The sequence below is a fragment of the Lonchura striata genome, chromosome 1 (assembly GCF_046129695.1).
Source record: "Lonchura striata isolate bLonStr1 chromosome 1, bLonStr1.mat, whole genome shotgun sequence".
Taxonomy (NCBI): Eukaryota; Metazoa; Chordata; class Aves; order Passeriformes; family Estrildidae; genus Lonchura; species Lonchura striata.
Window position 1 is genome coordinate 41103871 of NC_134603.1, and position 19959 is coordinate 41123829.

General features: G+C 33.5%; 1 protein-coding gene across 7 annotated transcripts in view; it reads right to left on the reverse strand.

Moving 5' to 3' along the window:
• Positions 1-19959, reverse strand: part of SNTG1 (syntrophin gamma 1) — a 314340-nt gene that overhangs the window by 15322 nt on the left and 279059 nt on the right. For 6 of the 7 annotated variants that reach the window (XM_077783688.1, XM_077783680.1, XM_077783681.1 and 3 more), the window contains 3 exons: positions 17820-17972; positions 12481-12573; positions 356-466 (listed from right to left, as the gene is read on the reverse strand). In XM_077783688.1, the coding sequence (XP_077639814.1) occupies positions 356-466; positions 12481-12573; positions 17820-17972 (357 nt within the window). Of the gene's footprint in view, positions 1-355; positions 467-12480; positions 12574-17819; positions 17984-19959 lie in introns of those variants that run through there. The other variant, XR_013340046.1, reaches the window with a different exon arrangement.

The window sequence follows — 19959 nt, forward strand, 5'->3', positions numbered from 1 at the left end:
TTACTGAGTTTTGTTCTCAGGTTGACTTGGGGACATATTTTTCACCATTTCTGCATGATACAGTTATAGGGGCAAAAACAGGGTACCGATGCTCTCAGACAGCTTTATCACAATAATAAAGAGGAGAGTTGGAAAAAAAGCCTAAACCCATATATACCATACGTTTTAAATCTAATTACACCTTTCAAAAATTTTTTTAACTAGATAAAAAAAATAGATAAAGTTTAAATTTAATTGCTTTTCTTTGCATTTTTTGTCCATTAACTTAATATTTCCTGGTTACCATACTTTCTTATTCCCCTAGCTGCTTTGGAAATTGTATATTGACTTTATACAAACAATGTATTGTTTTTACCTTTGCTTCGATTTGTTTAGTATCTTGGTTTTGGAACAAAAATTTTATTTTGCTCTTTCCATCATCTGAAGAACCTTTGAGCTGGGAAAACTTGTACCTCCAAAGCACAGCCTAAAGGGAAAAGAAAAACAAACAAAATATAAAATATCATACACAAGTCAATGCAGTTATCATGAAAATTGTATTAGAAATGGCTGATCTCCTTCCAAGGAATGTTTTAACACATCCATGGTACATAATTAAATAAAGCAAGTGTTCTGTGGTCAGATGTTCCTTTAGTCATATAGATATGTTATACTTTGGCAGTGCTTGAATAACACCTGTCAGACTACATTTGTGAAATTTACCCTGAAATTCCTTTATCTATATTTAATATTTAAACAAAAAAGAAGGATTTTTTCCACTGATGATCAATGGCTTCCCTACTCTATCTGACGTATTGATCTGACATACGAGCCCCCTCCTTCCATACTGAAAAAATCTAGTATTAACATAAAGGGTATATCATAGTAAAAACAAATATATATTTTAAAGGATAAAATAATAAAAAAAAAATTGTAAGGAGAATATATTTTGAGTTTATTTATGAGAGCTCTAGTAAGGAATTTGAGTAACTCATTAATTCTAACTGTATCTGTGGCCTTTCAAGTAATTATATTATGAACTGCATTGTGTCTTGTTGAAAAAGACATAATGCTTTATAAAATAAATATACAATTAATAAAATTTACAGATGTCTATAAAAACATATTTTAAAAATTATATCTAGTGCGGATTTATGAATAAAAAAATAATTTTAAACTACTTTGTTTAAAAATGGAAAAGAGCTATTTTTTGTTGTCTTTTCAACCTCATTTAAAGATATTCCCCACCATCCAGATATTTTGGATTGTTAAAATATTTCATTGTGATTCCAATAGTATTTCACATAATTAGGACTTCAACATCACTTACATTGTGCTACTACTTTGATGAACATTGATTTCACAGGCATTATAAACTCTTTTGTCTAAAGGTTTATAAATTTTTTCCTCTCAGTGGTATAGGAGGGCCCTTAGTCTTTATCTATGAATGATTTACTATCTACTGGGAATTAAACAGATTATGGGGGAGGTCAAATTTTTAACTGCCTTAAATCTATGCAGGCCCTTCTGCTTCGGGATGTGTTGGTCTCTTTATGACTGGCAAAAAAATCTTTACCCTGCACCAAACTGAATAAACTTTGTTGTGTTTGTCTTAGCAACCTGATGAGAAAAGAAATCACAAGGAGAGCATCTTAACTGTGCACTATACACAAAGCAAGAGCTAGAATTTTTCTCCAAAATTGTCTCTATGCAGTTGCCCCTTTAAAATAAAAAAAAAGAACCCTTGTCTCAGCACAACTTTCATTCTCTGCTTGTATGTGACAGGTGAGCTCCCATCTGCCACAAACACTGTTAAGGACATTATGTTTCACATAAAATACAGGATTTTGACAGTTTATGTGAAAATATATCCTATTTGTTTCAAATGTTTTCCTCCTGAGCCCACCTATCTGTGCTACAGAAAATAGAATAGCTTCCCTCATTTCTATGTGTTTGAAATTCTTTTGACATTGTTTGATCAAAGATGTTTATTTATATTGTACAAATAGTGAGGTAAAAACAAAAGTAAGCAAAACAATCCAGTGTATAATATCATTCATATATGTGGCTATATCTTTTTTTTTACAGATCTATGAAATCTTGCCAGAAGAACAAGACCATTGCCTTTCTGCAGGGACAGCAAATCTACTTAAGTATGTCATTTCCTGGATGAGAAATATAAAGGGCACTGATTGTCTCTTTATCTCAGGAGAAAACAATCAAAGCAATGAGCTATCATCTTTCTCTTCTCTGATGATATATGGAGAGGACAGGAGAGAGATGCAGCATTAAAAAGGACCCTTAGATGTTCAGGCAAAATCCCAGGGTACCTGGCCTTATTCCCAGTCAGATTAAGTCTGAATGAAGATGAAGGATGCATAGAACTGAGGTACTTTGACATTTCCATGCTTTGCCATGCACTTCATTCCCATTCAGAGGAAAGAGAATGACTGTCACACCAAACCACAGGCACGACTCAGGAACACACTTCAATTTATGCATAACATTGGTTTTGGAGACTCCTTCTTACTGCAAACACTGCAAAATCAGGTCTATAGTGTAGAGAGTACTAATCCCAACAAAACTGCACTTCAACATCAAGATATTAAAATAAGCTCCTAGAACTGACAGTCTTTGCAGAGGCAATTAAATACTCTTCATCTGAAGTTTAAGGAGTAGAAATGCTATTGACAATGTGTTAAATGATTCCCACATGAAGGAATTATTTGCTCCTTTTGGGTGATCTTCAACAAATTGCACACGCTTTCCCTCAAAGTTGGCCACATGAGGGATCGGTCATTTGCAAAAATAGAACAGGGAAATGTTGTGAGCTTTAAGTCACTAAGTTGTGAATACAAAGTATTTCAAGCTAATCACCCTGGCTACTCTTTTTTTTTCTACAGAATCTCTAAATAAAAAATCCTACATCCTGGTTTAAAATGGCAAGAACTCGTTCACTATGGTAGAGTTTGGATGTGTGTTTGCTACACTATGCTATACTACATTGAAAGCATAACAGATAGCTTAAACCACTTAAAGTAGAAGTTCAAATTCTAGATAGCAAAAGTTGAGAAAATTAGTTAATTAAATGCCCAGTAAAACTCATTTAAATCCTTTCTCCTGCCAAAGAGGCTGAAGTGCTGCCCTGTGTAGCCAGAACTGCACATTTTGTATGTGTAGCACATCTATAAGGGATACAGAATGATGTGACTGCAGTCACATTGCTTAAAATAAAGTATCTTGAGGATCACTGGATTAATTTCTCTGGTGGCATATGATCTGAGTGTGGTTCTTTCCTTTTTTTCATTTTCATTGCTGCAAAATGCATAAGCAGTGAACAGGGACCAGACCTATCCTTTTTCCAATAACTACTTTATAGTGCCACAGTAAGAAAGGATAGAGAGACCACACCCACTCACCTTCACACAGATGTGCAGCTACAGCAGGGACATTAACACATGAGAGAGAGTTTCATGTGTTATCTTTCATTATCCTATGGGCTGATTTCAGTGTTACAGGGTTCACTGTGATTACTCTTCCAAATTCTATTTTCAAAGGCTAATTCTTCTACTCAGGTATAGTTATCCTTGGGAATACTGATCTACACCACTGTCACAGTCATTTTTTTTTAATGTTTTTGAATATCAGAGTTCCTCGGAACCATTTGCTGGATGTTTGCCTCAGAAAGTTAACATAGTCTGTAATAATTTTGTACAAATATATTTATGTACACATATTGACTTTTAACCAATAAGTACATTTGTAAAACATGCTGGCTTTTTTGAAAATTTGAAAAAATACCTAAATGTGTGTCACTTAAAATATTTCTAAATCAGTTTTCAAGAATTATGCAAAACAAGCAGAAGTACTTACTGTTTTGAAGGTGTAGTGTTACTGAGCTCAACTCTCATAGGGCTACTTTTATCTGACAAAACCAGACTGCTCTCTTCAAGTACTTGCCTCAATAACTGTGCATAACCTGCATCACTGACAATATTTTACAGGTCTATATACAGCATTTATAGGAAACAATAAATTTTTGTTTGCCCTAAAATAGATTTGACAGGTGGGTCAGGTGCCAATTCCTTTGAAAGCACAAATTGCAACTGAATTAAAAAAGATTCTCTTGTAGACAGTGGCATCAGCTACTCTTGAGGATCCTGACACACCTTTCAAGTCATGGCACACAACATTGTGATGCCTTGAAGGAAGATGAAGAGGAGAACTCAGGATGCACTATTTATTGCTCCTCAATGAATCAGAGAAAAGTGAATTTAATGAGTAGAGGTAGAATTTAGGAACAACAGCAAACAGTCCAATTCAGCAAGTGGGGACCAAGGCACACACTGAAAGTACCACCAGGGCCACAATTTGCACACTCCCAGTGTGGCCACAAAATATCTGACATAATTAATCCATGTCTTGAAAAATGTACTCTAAGAAAACAATCTCTTTGAACAAATACAGTATATATCATGCATAAAATTGAACACAACCGATATGATATAAATCCTTTTCCCAATTATTATTCATATATTGCTTAGGCTGCTTTCTGTATTTTACACCATTTAATAAAATTACCTTCAAAGAATACCAGAATGCAATGCAAACAAATAAACTGCAGACAAGCTGGCAGATTAGATTTAAGACTCCTCTTGAGATGTTATTAAATTATTGTAATAACAAATTGTCAAAAAACAAAATCCTGCATTCACTGAATTAGTAGGATTTCTTTTCCTATGATGTATCTGGGACCAAGATTCTTCACCAATACTTTTTAATGAGAAATATTTTATTTATAAGTAATCATCTAGGACTCATTTGCAAACAAATTACTGCCTATTATCTTTCACTAGTGTTATTCTGCTATAATTAAAAAGGATGGTCTATGCCTGTGTATTTTTATTTTATAGTTGGTACATAAATGCAATATATAAATGACACATGGAAGAAAACTATTGACTTATATACCTGTAATACAGTCACACAAATTAAGAAATTATATTGTTTCTATTTTTAGCAATAATGCTAGATCTAGAACACATAGTCTTAAACCCACCTTAGAAAATACTTTCACATCCATATTATATGTCAGTTTGCTACTTATTCCTGGAATCTTGGACTGATCCACATACAATTTATGTTAGATGACATCAAACAAAATTACTTTCCATCTAGGTAATGACAACAGAAATATGGAAATGCATCATAACTGTAACAGTCTTTGTTTGGGCTATGACTAGGAATATTCATTAGAGTTTTTGTTTGATTTTGGGTCAAGGAGATTGTGCTAATCCTAAATAGAGACCAGAGTATCAAACAAATACAGAATGAATAGGTGACTATGTTTTTAATTACCATGCTCTATGGAATATGCATAGAAATGTGAATGCCTGACTAGTCCATGGATCTGGAATAGATATATAATTTAGGATACAGAGGGCACTAAGCAGTGCAGCTAGGAAAGAAAATGTGTATTTTATCAACATAAGAATCGCTGACAAGAACAGATTTAATGTTTCCTTTGGATTCAGTGATGAACTATCTTTAATTTATTATTTAACAGTTTTGTCTCTTCTGTGTCAAATTATCCACTGTGGATCAACTTTCTTCTTGCACAAAGACTACACCTAAAAAACTTGAGCAATAGTGTTTGCACCACATACTACAATGGCATCATTTCACCTGCCAGTGAACCCACATGAGGAGCAGCTGAGACCACTTGGAGAAGAGAAAACTAAGGGAAGACCTCATCATAGTCTTCAACTTCCTTGTGAAGGAAAGAGGAGGGGCAGACTCTGATCTCTGTGGTGACCAGGGATAGGGCCTGAGGGAATGGCCTAAAGTTGTGTCAAGGGAGGTCTAGACTGGACATTAGAAAAAGGTTCTTCACCCAGAGGGTGGTACTGGAACAGGCTCCCCAGGGAAGTGGTCAGAGCACCAAGCCTGAGAGAGCTCAAGTTGTGCAGTGCTCTCAGGCACAGGGTGTGATTCTTGGGGCTGTTCCGTCCAGCACTAGATGCTGGACTTTGATTCTTATGTGTCCCTTCCAACTCAGGATATCCTATGATTTTATGAAGTGCATCTTCATAAAATGCATCTTCAAAAAATGCATACAAACATTATCTATGGAAATCATAAACATAATGCCATTTCATTGGCATGAATCATGCAGGTTTTATTATATAATAGCAAAAGAAGTTTTGCCTTCAGTAGCACGCTTGGAAAAAACCTAAGTGTGTCAGTGTTTTATATTGATTAGACAGCTACATCCCAGATCACCTTTATTAAGGAAAGGATGTCAGAGGTCACTTTCAAGTTCTAGTTTCATCAAATTCCTTTGTTATCTTTTCCATCACACCTTCAAAAATCAAAAAATAGACTCTTTCCAACACTTCCTGCTTTTTTCTTGATACTCTGTTTCGATTATTCTTCCTTTTAAATTTTTAAAGCAATTATTTGATGTGTGATATATGTTACAGAATTATGCTAAACTTCAAGCTAATGCTGTTTGTCATCTAACTAAAATACATGATATCCTCAAGTCAAACTAAATCAAGAGCTTAAGCCTTCCAAGTCCTTGATTCTAAGAAGAAAAGTAATTGAGTCTTCAGGCACCTAGGATACACCTTAATTTGTCTGTTTGTCTCATAGCTAATTGAGAAAGATTTCATTTTTGCCAAGTGACACTTTGTCCAGAGTAATAGCAGCAGTAGGGAACTGAGTAGGATTAAGATCTTGTTCATGCTCAGTTCTACTGTGTTACTGATCTCTGGAGAGTGTCTTACTACAAAAGAATTATGGTCTAAGGCAATTTCCTTTGTCAGCTGCTGCAGCTTTATAACTGTAAAGGGAAAGACAGGGGAGGACACAGAGGATAAAGAACAAAAATGAGACAAAGGAAAAAAGCATGAAAGTCGGCCCTTATAAAATAACTGTTCTTGTCCATTACTGAGATTACATAAAATGCTAAAAGACTACAGTGTATTTGCTTGGTGCGGATGGACAACCTACCAACATTTGTTTCGAGCCACAGAACATAAAACTGTATGAAGCAAGCTGATGGCTTATATTAAAGTTATAGTAGCTATTTCTTCGACATTTAAACTTTGAAGCATGGAATAAATAATTTTTCACAAGAGCTACATCATTAAATCTCCATCTTCCAGTGAGCCTGGTTTTTTTCTGCCTTCTCTACTACTGAAATTTGAATATCAAGAAGGTTTTTATCTGCTGTTTTATTTCAATATGCTGTATATGTATTAGTTGAATGAAGAAACAGACAAGGTATGTATCCCTAGAAAACATGGGAGATTGGCCATAAAGAAATTAACAGAAATACTGATCTGTGTGATTTAGCGGTCTTTTGGTATGGAAACCAAATTAAAGATATTTGCAATGCTATTTATTGTTCATGGTACACTCTTTTTTGGTGAAAGTTTCTGCAAGAGAACACAGGACAGGTACACTTAGATTTGTTGATAGGTACCTTGTGGGCCATTATGGAGCCTTTTCTTACTTTGTTATAGCACCAACATGTAATTCAGCAGCACTTTAATTTATTTTCAATCCTACAAGGGATACTTTTCTTTCTCTTCTGACAAATACATATTTTTGATTGCTGTTTCAATGAGCAGTAAATATGATGGACTACAGACAGAACTTTGCTCAGATAGGTATATGGTAATGTATATTCACACAAACACATACATATATTATCAGTAGAATTGATGATGCAAATAGGCACATTGTAGAAATCAATTTAAATGAATATGTCAGTAAACTAGAAATATATCTAATATACATATTTCCATGTATATTCCCCCATACATTTTTTATGGAAACACATTAAGAATCATTTACTGAATGGCACTTGAATAAGTCGTTTTATACATTGGATCACTTTCAGAATAGTAGTTAGATTAACTTCTGTCCATGTCTTGTTATTCTGTTTAATCTATCAGCCTCCATACTTAATTCTTAAGGTGGCTATTGCATCTGCAAATCTTATTTACAAGTGTTCATCATAGTATCTATGTATGTCCATACCTAACAGAAATTGCCCACAAGAGAGTTACATTTGTTCATTAAAACATTGATGTCTATATATTAGCTAATGTTAGACAAATTTAGGATGAGTGCTGGGATGTAGTCGGGCAGGACTTGAGAAAATTGTTTTCTCCAGTAAACATTGATATACAATACTGCAAAAATGACCTAGGATAAAATTTGGTATAAAACTTCCAAAAATTTCCACAGAACATTTTCCATCTTTTTAGAATTTTCATATTTTAAAACCAAATAAACAAAACATTTAGTATATGGAACATCTCTAGTGAAAACTTCTTTCTGGAGTAGATGCTGTATACTAAGGCACCTTGTAGTGCAAGGAGTAACTAAACAGAATCTGGAAAATGTGATTAAGGCAGAAAAGAAAATAAAATATCTAGAAGGTATTCACAAAGATTAACTAAATTCACTTTTCACAGAATAATAGCAGTGAAGAAAAAGGGAAGTTCAGTGGGTGGATTATATTTGACATTCTGTATTTCAAATAAAACAAATAAAAATGGTTAATGCTGAAGAAGTCCCCAGTGAAAGAGATGCTTTAAGGAAACTCCCTATTGATTAGAATTACATTTCTGTGTATGCAAACACAGAAGGTAGGTGGCTTTTTGACTCCAGGTTTATAACTACAACAAATGAAAGAACACATCACGAAAATAATCATAATCAAACACATGCCAGTGTTGGCTTGGGTTATGTGTTACAGTTTGCTTTCAAACCATACCTTGTTAATAAAATATGACATCTTGCACTAGAGTTTTATCTCTGAAAAGTACTACAGAAGAACAAGGGCATAAATATACTCATCATTACTTTTTAAGGTGCAAGGAGAAAAATCACTTTGTGGCCAAAATTCTATTTAGTAGATTTTTTACCTCAATTGAGAACTAATTTTCTGAAATGCTGACATAATCAGATTTAACCAGGTAGTCTTAAAAGCTGTTCATTCTCCTTTCAGTAAAATTATAATGGCTTGTTATAAAGTATCATAACAAAATACTCCAAATGACAAACTACTATTGACCCTATGAGTTATCAGTCAGAAAATGAATAAGAGAAAGCAGAGAATATGTGGCAGAAACAGCTATGATTTATGCCAGTGCTGTTATAATCATATCACAGTACAAATTTTTTATGAATAACTCAGTTTAATACTTTGTGTACTCATATTTATCATAGGTCTGTGCAGACACAGAAACAATGTTTTTATCTAATTATGATGTTTGACTTGAAATACATTTAGCACAGATGACAGTTTTTAACCACTAATTTCAATTTACATAGTTAAATATTATTTAAGGATTAAATGACAGCAAAGCAGGAAACAAGCCTACACAGGGTTGTAAGGTTTTTCTGGAAATCATAAATATAATCAGAGTCATTACCCCCTATACACTTGTTCATGAAGACTGGGGGGGAGTTTGGTGTGGTTGGGGTTTATAAAATTGTGAAATTTTAACTGCAATTTGTCAGGGCATGCTGGACATAATTTATTCACTTACTTGAAATGTGAGGGAAGAAAGAATTTAAATATTGTTGCACTGCTTCAATAAATGGAACATTTGAATATCTGAATAACTGTTAAAATAATGAGTTAAAGAACTTGGCTTCCTTAATTTTAGTTTATTAGTAATTATGCACTTATAAAGACAATTCACAGTCAATTCATTAGTAATTAAGAAAGAGAATTTAAAATACCATGAGCACAGTGTTAAGTATAAGATTGGCATTGTCTGAAGATTTACTGATGGTACCATTGCAACAAAATATTAGACAGGACTTCTTAGAAACTATTTTGTTTCCAAAACATGAAAATGTTATAAATAAATAAGATTTTTACAAATCAGCAGATTTCTCCTCCAGGTACTTGTTAAGACTTTCTGTGAATTTATTAAAATATCTTTTATCTGCAGGGTTATTCTCTGAGTTATCTTGAGAGAAATACAGAATGAACAGTTAAAACTGACACTGAAGTCTGAAGTCTATGAAATACGGCTTTAAGTTAATCTTTACCCAAAAAGGAGTGATTGAATTTGGTATGATCAGCAGCAAAATAACAGAAGAGAATGTGTACAGGAGGAGGATCACTAAAATGATCAGGGGGTTGGAGCATCTCTGTCATGAAAGCACGCTGAAAGAGTGGGGGCTGTTGAACCTGGAGAAGAGAAGGCTCCAGGGAGATCTTATTGCTGCTTTTCAGTACTTAAAGGAGGCTTATTTATATAAACATGGAGAAAGAGCTTCTACCAAGGCCTACAGTGACAGGACAAGGGACAATATTTTTAAAGTAGAAGAAGGTAGAGTTCAGATTGTACAGAAGAAAAAAATCTTATATGATCAGGGTGGTAAGACAGTGGAATGGAGTGCCCCATGGAGCTGTAGGTACCCTGTGATTGGAACTGAAAAGATAGTTGTTTGTATTGATTTTTCAAGTACAAATTGCAAGAAAATCCTAGAATTTATAAAGAATTATATGTAGATATCGTTTTCATGAATGGTATGTCATTTTAAATACTGTTTTTGTCTTTAATATTGTGTATGTTAATTTACAGGACACTTGCTAGGACTTTTGTATACCCTTAATTTAGAAATGTTAATGCAAATGTAAATACTACTAAGATATGAATGATATAATTAAAATTTTATTTGCATTTTCCTTGTCCTGAAAAGTAGTTTCCATTTTTCATTGTTTTTTCACTTTGTTTTTTTGGAAAACAAATTTCACTTCATATGAACTTCATAAGGCAGAAAATAACATTTTTAGCTTAAGTGACTATACAGGTCTAGTTTGCATTTCAGATATATATGAGATTAGCAATATTGTTGAAGAACATTGCCAGCATAGACACAATTTACATTTGTCATCATCAAAATAATATCTGAATACATTTTTGGCTAAGAGCACTACAATCTTCATCCTTCCATAAACTGATGGAGACTGGGTAATGTTTTCCCTATTTGAGAACCCACTAAAACGTGGTTGACACACTTAAATTTCAGACATTTCACCTTATGGCTTATTTGACAATTTTAATTGCAACAGTCACTTGGCAACAGATTATGTTGCTTTCTATTGTATTGTTTCTTTTCTAATGCAATTGCCATCCTTATCTCACACTGCCTAATGCCTTATTGCCTAACAAAACAATGTCCTTTTTTTTATTCATGGTGTAATGCTTTATTCTAACATACAATATCGTACATATAATACAAGAAGTAATGGGTTCAAAATGAAAAGGTACATTTAGTTTAGATATACAAAAGAAATTCTTTACTATATATATATATATATATATATATAGGAGGGTGGTTTACTGAGCTACTGCATTTTAATTCTGTTGTACTGATATTTTAGTGTTATACCTTCTAAACTGATGTCATGTTTCATTGATGAATTTTACAAGACTATTTCCGTAACAAAAAGAAGGTTATATAAATGTTTGAATTTAAAATACATCACTTTATGCAAACAAACAGAATGGAGTGGGAAGAATAAAACGGCTTGGGTTAGTGTAATAATGAGGTGGGAAGGATTGACTTAAGATAGAGCATAGGAACAAATTCTGGAGTCAAAAGGGCATTTTCAGCAATTGGTGGTGGCAATGTTGCAGCATCTCAAAGAAAAATAGGTACTGAAGAGAAGGAGAACTCAGAAGAAAGATTTCACCTTTTCACTCAGAAGAAAGATTTTACCATTAACAGCAGTGTCAAATAGTAGCAGTAAAGCCTGAACACATTTTAGGATTCACCAGCAATTAGTGCAAATGTAAACATATGCCATACTCGGGGTCTCAAGGATTTTATTGAGACTTGGACATGTGATAATACAATATGGAAATTGATTCTACACTATTTGCTTGATAAAGCAGACTCATCAGTTCTACTGAGTTTTTTTTTTAAGCTGACAGGAAAAGCTTATGGGTGAGACATATAGCTAGACTATGGTTGATTTTTCTTTCTACAGATGCCTGAACAATAATAGCTAAAATATAAATTGGCAATTGTGAAATTGCTGTAATAGCATACATTCCTTCCCATGAAACAAGAGAAGAAAATGGAAGATTACTTTTAAATTCACAGATGAGACTGAAACCAAGAAAATTATCTTTTCTCAAAATCAAGGACATACCAGCAAAACAAACCATCAAGCTGAATCAGTGTGGGCTTTCATGTGAAATTAAAGAATAAAGACCTGATGCTTGTTTCAGATTGGTATCAGTATTGATTTTTCTATAACAAGCAAATAACAGAATATTATTTCTCACATAATTAGAAATCAGTCCTGAATTTAAACTAAAGCAGGAGAGATTTGATAAGAGATAATCTTTTTCAATAACAAAGAGAAGGACATTTTAAGGATGTACCTTTTATCTCAAAATATTAGAAATACGAGGCATAATAACCGTGTGAAGGAAAAATTTCTTAGAACTTTACCTTTGTGGCAGCATCAAAACAGACAAAGCCCATGCTGAAGTCGATGGTAAGTCCCATAAGATGACTCTCTAAAACACAGGCATACGTCTTGCACTGTAAAAGGAAAATCAGAGGGGATAGTTACCACAGAAGACATTTCTTAAATGTTTTTCTAGGACCACTGTTTCTGAGTCTTTATTCTAATGTTTATATACCTGAAAATCATTATCAGAAATAAATAATTTGTGTGTAAATATGTCAACTTTTTGTACTTCAAATAAAAGGATTTTTATCAGTAATGAAGTTGTCTAAGACATGTGAAAACATGCTTTGCTTCCATTAGGAAAAAAAAATGAAAGGCTTAGAATTGCCTCAGTGGCTTACTAATAACATTCTCTAAAATAAAAAAAATATTATTTTCAAACCTCCTTATTTGATTTTTCATTCCAAAACTTTTAAAATTAATACATTCCTTTTATCTTTTCAAGGAAAAAAAAAAAGCAAATACAAAATATTTCTATAGTACACTGTTTCTTGTGGTTTTCTGTTGTCCTAAATCTCAGGGAAAAACTAGTATTTCATGCCATTTAGCAACTAATGGAATTACTTGAATTTTTTTTTTTCTTCAGATAGTGGACTAATATATCGTAAAGGTTTCTATGAGAAACCTTGGAATTCTGAAAGACTCTATCATTCTACTGTTTTTAAATATATGCTTCTATTTATTTCCATAACATCACACTTGAATACACATTGTTAGACATTTATAAGTGTAATTTTTAGCATCAAAACTACTGCTGTGCTTGAAGGCTGACTTCAGGTACAAAATGACAGGCTTGTCTTTTTCATCACAAAATACATTAAAAAATCAAAACATTTCCAAATCAGATGCAAGTTCTTAAAATAATTGATTCTAATTTTATAGGCATTTTGCCCCAGAGATTAAATGAAATACAGATATACTCATCAAATATTGCTGTAGCTGCTAAAATTATGAAATGAGAACAAAGACTTCCATGACCTATAATGTGTCAGCAAAATCAAAATATAAATTGTAAATGTGGGAACAATGTGGGTTACAAATTATAAGTACTACAAAAGAACCTATGATTATTTTTGGAATTTTCATTATAAAGATAAATCAGATGCCTTTACTTATATATTCTTTGGGGGGGCTTTTTGGATTCTTAATGGCCTTCCTTAGTACACAAGAATCTGGAAGGTGCATTAACAGCTTCTAAATAGAAAATACAATAAAGGAAAATTGAAAACTTCATACTTAATGTTTATATTACAAATAAAAGTGGCTTTTTCTTTTTTTTCCCCTTTGATCAGCTATACCATGAGACTGTTATGAATGTGTAAAATTTGATTCTAAACCAGTACTGATAAAGAAGAGAATATTGCCCTTGGTACTATCTCATTAGTAGAAGAAAAAAGTGTAAAGTAATATATTTCAGTTACTTACAGTTAATTAAGTTACATATGCAAAAATTTTCAAGCACAAATGTATGGTTTTATGGGATTATCTTGCAAACATCTTACAAGATGCAAATTACATTTTTGTTTGTAAGCGTTCATTACCTGCAGCAGACTTAGAGCCTTTACTGGAAATTAAATTTGGCAAGGAAAATGTGTATCCGATTTAAAATACATATTGTCATCTGAAGTTTTCTAACCTCCCACCCCAACACCAGAGGCCAGCCTACAGTGTGCACTGCAGCACCAAGCTGAGCTGGTACAGCTTCCTCTGCTTTTAAACCCAGAGCTTGGACTGGCTAATTAGCCTCACTGGGAACTTAAGATTTATGAGAAACAGGACATACCAGCCTTGGTTCAAGGCTGTACTGAAAAAGCAACCTACTTCCAAGACTGAAGGGTATTTATACAAAAGGCAGCAAACAGTTTGTGGAGAAATATCATCTAGTTCAGCTAAGTGTAGTTCTTTGCAGGAAGAAACTGCAGATCACTAGTAGCAGCTGATTTAGTTATTCTTTACTTATATAAAAGACTGTTCTATGCCCTCAGACTATGATGGCCAAAACAATTAAAAGAAAAAAAGTAAAAATAACAAAAAGATCTCTGGACAGTGAGAATTTAGTTTCCTCGGGAAAGAATATCCCTTGGTTTTTGCAGGTGTTGTATCCACTTGTACATGATTGTGGTGACAGATCAGAGTAGGGATATGAACTTTCAGACACTAGATAACTCTTGTATGACTTTTCTCATCTTTATTTTCTTTAAGTTGCCTTTTAATTCAGATTTGGAAAAAACAGAAAGACAAAAATTGTTATCAAGGTACAAGATAATTTAAAATTTCTTATCCATTTAACATTTTAAAACTTTAGAAGTGACTATGAATAATATATATTGTGGATATTTGGCTTTGGTTGCTGATTTCTCACAAGAACTCATGAAAACCTCATCAGAACTGAGAAATTCCTTTCCCAAAAGAACACACTTCAGCAGTCATTTGCTGTTCTTTCACAGAATACAGAATGTTAACTTTGGTTTATTAATAATTCAATGGGTCAGGCAGAGGCTGAAGGAGACAACTCGAAGTTCTTCCTTAGAAACTATTCCCTCAACAAGCACAGTTTAAATTATGGAAAGAACAGTATATTGTGAACTTCATGTATGCTATCTCTGAAGCTGAAACAGAAAGCTGAAAGTGAACTATAAATCTAAGGTTTAATTCAGACTTCTAAACTCATATTCAACATCAATGAAAAAATAAGTTAAAATACTCCAACATAAAACAGCTTACATAATAAACCTTACATTAGAAAACAAACAACTACAATACAAGCAAGGACAGCAAGAAAAAAATTCATTGTGCAAGAGGTGAAAATATTAGCTTAAAGTAGCAGGAACACAAAGGGAATATGACAGGCATATATATATATAATTGCACATCATTGCAAAATTTTCAGATTCTTTGTGCAACAATGCTGTGAGAGAGTAAGGAAAAGGGATTTTCATTTCAAGTAATTTTTTTTATAGGTAATTATGAAAATGGATTGCCATCACTTACTACATTACAAAACTAAATAAAAAGTGACAGTAACACTCCAAAATGACACCACTGTATCATTGCACCATGTTATTGCTAAATTATTATGAATTTTACTATGCCTCCTCTAATATATTTATTTTCTAATAAAAACCAAATTTTAATTTTTGGTTTAGATATACCTCTAGCAGAAGCTATGAATTAGGTTGAAATAGAATTCATTATATATTTATAGTAATGCATTTAAAAAAAAATTTGAATTTGTAATATATTTTTGGAGTTATATTAGGATTGGCTCCTGATTAACCTCTTATAGAGGTTATAGCAATTGAGTAAGGATTACTATTTGCATGATTATGGAATAGCACACAACACTGTTGAATAATTTTCAATGGTAGCTTTAAACTGAAGTTACATTTTCAAAATTATATTATTTTATTGTAAGACAAACCTACTGGGTTACCATTTACTTTATATATGAGTACTCATATCAACATTAACCAAAATTTTAGTAAAAGTGCACAGTTGATACCTTAATTTTGAATCTATCACCTTTTTTTTCTCACAGAGCAATGAAAGAACTCGTTGGAAACAAATTATACTGCCAGATTTTATCTGCATCTGCAAGTTGGTAGATGAAAGCAGTAATGGTTTGCTAAAGAAAAATGAGGAGGCCAAACCCAGTTATATGAAAAATATTCTACATTTTTTTCCAAGAAAATAAAGAAAAAAGGTAGAATAAGAAGTGTGATTTCCACAATAATATTCTATCATGAGAAGCCAGTTTGTTCACTTTCACAGGTCAGATATAATCAATCAATCAATCAATCAACCAATCAATCAGGAAATCATTACTTTGAATTCTTAATTGCTACATTGAACATTAGGAGAGACAAAAAAAAAAAAAAGGTGAAAAGATTAGGATGAATCTGAGGTTAGGATATAAAGGAAATTATTTTGGAGAAGCCTGAAGGCAATTTTGAATAAATGTAATTCTAAAACCCCAAAGAAAATCTAAACCAAGAATGCTACAGTATGAATCAATCTGAAAGTAGAACAAATATGAGGTGGCTTCTGAGATAAAAATTATTCAAGAAAAATGCCACATATTCTTTTACTGATAGAACAGCAGTACTACTATAAAATATGTTGCAGAGAATTATATAAGACAAAAACTCTCGAATATTTAGTGGCAGAGGACATACATTATTGCAAGTTTTACACAAAAAACCTAGTCTTAAGATTTTCCAGCATGCAAGTACATCTTAAAAGAATAGCTTCTATAAACTGTAACAGCCTGCATGAATTTAAAAGAGGAAAGCTGAACCTCCCCTGACTCCTCTTGCAACAAAGGTACTGTGTGTTAAAACTGACAGCAGGGTAGTTTTTGCATATTGGATCTTCATTAGTATATACCAATTCAGTCCATCTGCATGTGGTGGTTTGCAGGTCAAAAAAGGACTAATATATAACTAACTAACTCTTTGTCTGAATAAAAACATGCCACTGCCTGCATTCCCAGGAGGACACAGAAAATATGTGAGCCAATACTTGCACAGGCAAATATGCTAATATGGCTTGGGTAGGTGTGTATAACTCCTGCCAACATCAACTAAAGCTGTTCTAACTACATGTATATTTCATGATTAGAAAATCAATATTACAGTTGGGATTACGTGAATTACAATTGTGGTGGGTAGCTTTTTTCTTCTTTTTAAAGTAAAAAAGTAATGACTTTTTGGTCATGTGAGAAAAAGTTATCTTTAATCACTCTGATATGTAATTTTGCTACAAAAAGTCACGAGTAATCTGCATTTGAATGTCGTCCATCTCTGCGCTGTTACCTGACAATAGAGTAAATACACAAGAAACAGGAAAATGTGGAGAAAGAATAATGTGCCTGAGGTACAAGTTTTGCTCTTGCTTGTATCCAGTAAGTACTTCACTCAGTATACTCTCATTCCTGGTATTACAAGGACTACTTAATTCCTTCATGTTTCTCTTGTGATATTCAGTAACAAATAAGGCAGCATGTAAGCCAGTAAGAATGTCTAAAAAGCTGCATTTTGTCCCTGATCCATAGATTGTTTTTCCACGTCTGTCCATGAACTTCAATCAACAAATATGTATCACGTTGTCATAATAACGCAAATACTGTATTCCAGGTGACCTCTTCTGAAGGCTAGATTGCAAGCTGTTTTGGAACAGCAAAAGCAATTATTTACATAAAAGAGTAATAATTTGAGAGCTGCAGAAGGTCATAAAATTTCTTAAATTCCATGACTATTTCATATGGGCCTAATTTGTTAATGTATCAAAAGATGATCAACAAGGCAGTTGTTCTCACCTGTATCCGTTCAACTTCTAAAAAAGTTGCTGTTTGAAAGGCTTTTTCCCATAGTGTTAGGTCACATTCTAGTTCCACAGAAAAGTAAAGATCTTCTCCAGATTCAGACTGGACACTGAAGCAATGTTTCCGACGGTCCAGTAGATCACTGTCCTGATGAAAACCTGAAGTTATATAATCTGGCATACATCAATTAATATTTTTAATTGCAAACATTTATGTGTCAAACCCAGCATTTTTAAATGGCATTTTAAATGACATGAATAACCACAGTTGCTGAGGCACTAAAAATCAGGGGTTTGTTCTAAATATTGACACTTCAATGAATTGTAAAAAGTATGCCTATATTCAGAATGGTACAGAACAGCGTATCTCAGGCAGTAACTTTAAATATTTTAACAAATCACTTCTCAAAAATGTTATCAGCTATACACATTTAGATTAGATACATTCTGTGAAAGTTTTCAACTTTCTATTCACATGAGGAACACAAATATCAGCTTCTCTGACCTATTTGACTTCTACACCCAACCCTAAGGTTGAACAAAGGAATATATTTATTTTAAGAAGTATGAAAAGTCCATATGTTCTGTTTTCTTTACAGAGGCTAGGAAAAAAAAAGTTCATATTTCTGAAGGGTGACAAAATCCAACATACAATTAGTCTTTAAATGTATACTGATGGTAGAGACTATAGTGGTTGCCCATGGTTAGATTGCTGGCTTTGGCCCTGGAGGACACAATTATTTCTGGCTTTGCTTTCAATATAACATCACATAATGGACATCAGGTTATAAATATTTAATAATTAGTGATTGCTAGTATTTGTAATTGGTACTAAACCAAAGAATAAGCAAGTTAATAATGAAATCCATTCATTAAAATGTTTTCAATTAATTTTTGAAATTTATTTATAAAGGATGCTTTATTCTGGCATGTAATTTGTTCTTGTGAAAAATAGGTTTGCAGAAACAGGTTTAATTAATTTAGTCCCTGCTAATCAAAGAAGTTGCCACAAGTCACAAGCTCACCATCTGTCCTTGCCAATACATCTGGAGATTTGGGTATAAGTAGCCTGCATGCAATTTTCACAAAGCTACCCCATAGCAAAGGGCAGAGGTAAGTTCAGCAAAGGAGACTCAGGGGACTGTATTGCCTTCTGGTTATACACAACTTGAATAGACCAAGGGGAGCACACCCAGCTGATACAAGCTGGAGGAGCAGCTTACATTGTTCAAGTCAGCTCTCCCTGGGGCAGAGAACCAGGGACCTAAAGCTGATTGAGAACAAAATATATAAAACAGGAACCTGTCTGAAACTGTCACTCTCAGGTATACAAGTAGGCAAGGGGAGAGCAAACATTACTTTCTCCTTTCCATTCATTCAGTAGAAATGTGACCAACTTGTTCAAGAAAGCCAGTACAGCATGCATTCATGAATGCTTCTGGATGAAGTGTGATTTACAATTACTAGAATTGTCTATCCTCTCTTGTCAATCACCAGGAAAAAATAAGTTCCTATGATTTTAAAATGACTAGTCACTGTGGAAAAATCTCCTTTCTTACTTCCATCAAGTGCTAAGCTTAGTAGCGGTACAGTGTTTAGTCATGTATGAAAAAATTAGCATGAACATGTTTGATCTTAAGACATCATTTCAAAAAACAAAAAAAAGAATCTTGTTCCAAATGTTCACAAGGATGTGTAGTTGAACCAGTTAGGTGTAGCTAAATAATAGTCTATGTCCTACCAGAAACACCTTTTGTCTTTTTTTTTTTTTTTTTTTCTCTTCCCCCCCCACCCCCACCTTTTTTTTTTCCTTTTCATTCAGGTCTTTCTACTAAAACTGAAGTGTCAATTCTGTACACAGTATGTCCTGACCAGCATTAAAAATAGAGGTTATAATATCCAGGTTGTTGCTAATGACATCTATGCTCCATTGCACACACAGCCTCAAAGCACACAGAGCAGCAGCACTGTGACAAATGTTTTACCTTATGAATATGTGTAGCAACAAAACAGAGCATCATAGAGTGGCTTGGGCTGGAAGGGACCTTAAAGATCATCCGGCTCCAACCCCCTATGGCCATGGGCAGTGAAGCCTTTCACTTGACCAGGTTACTCAGAGCTCATCCAGTCTTGTC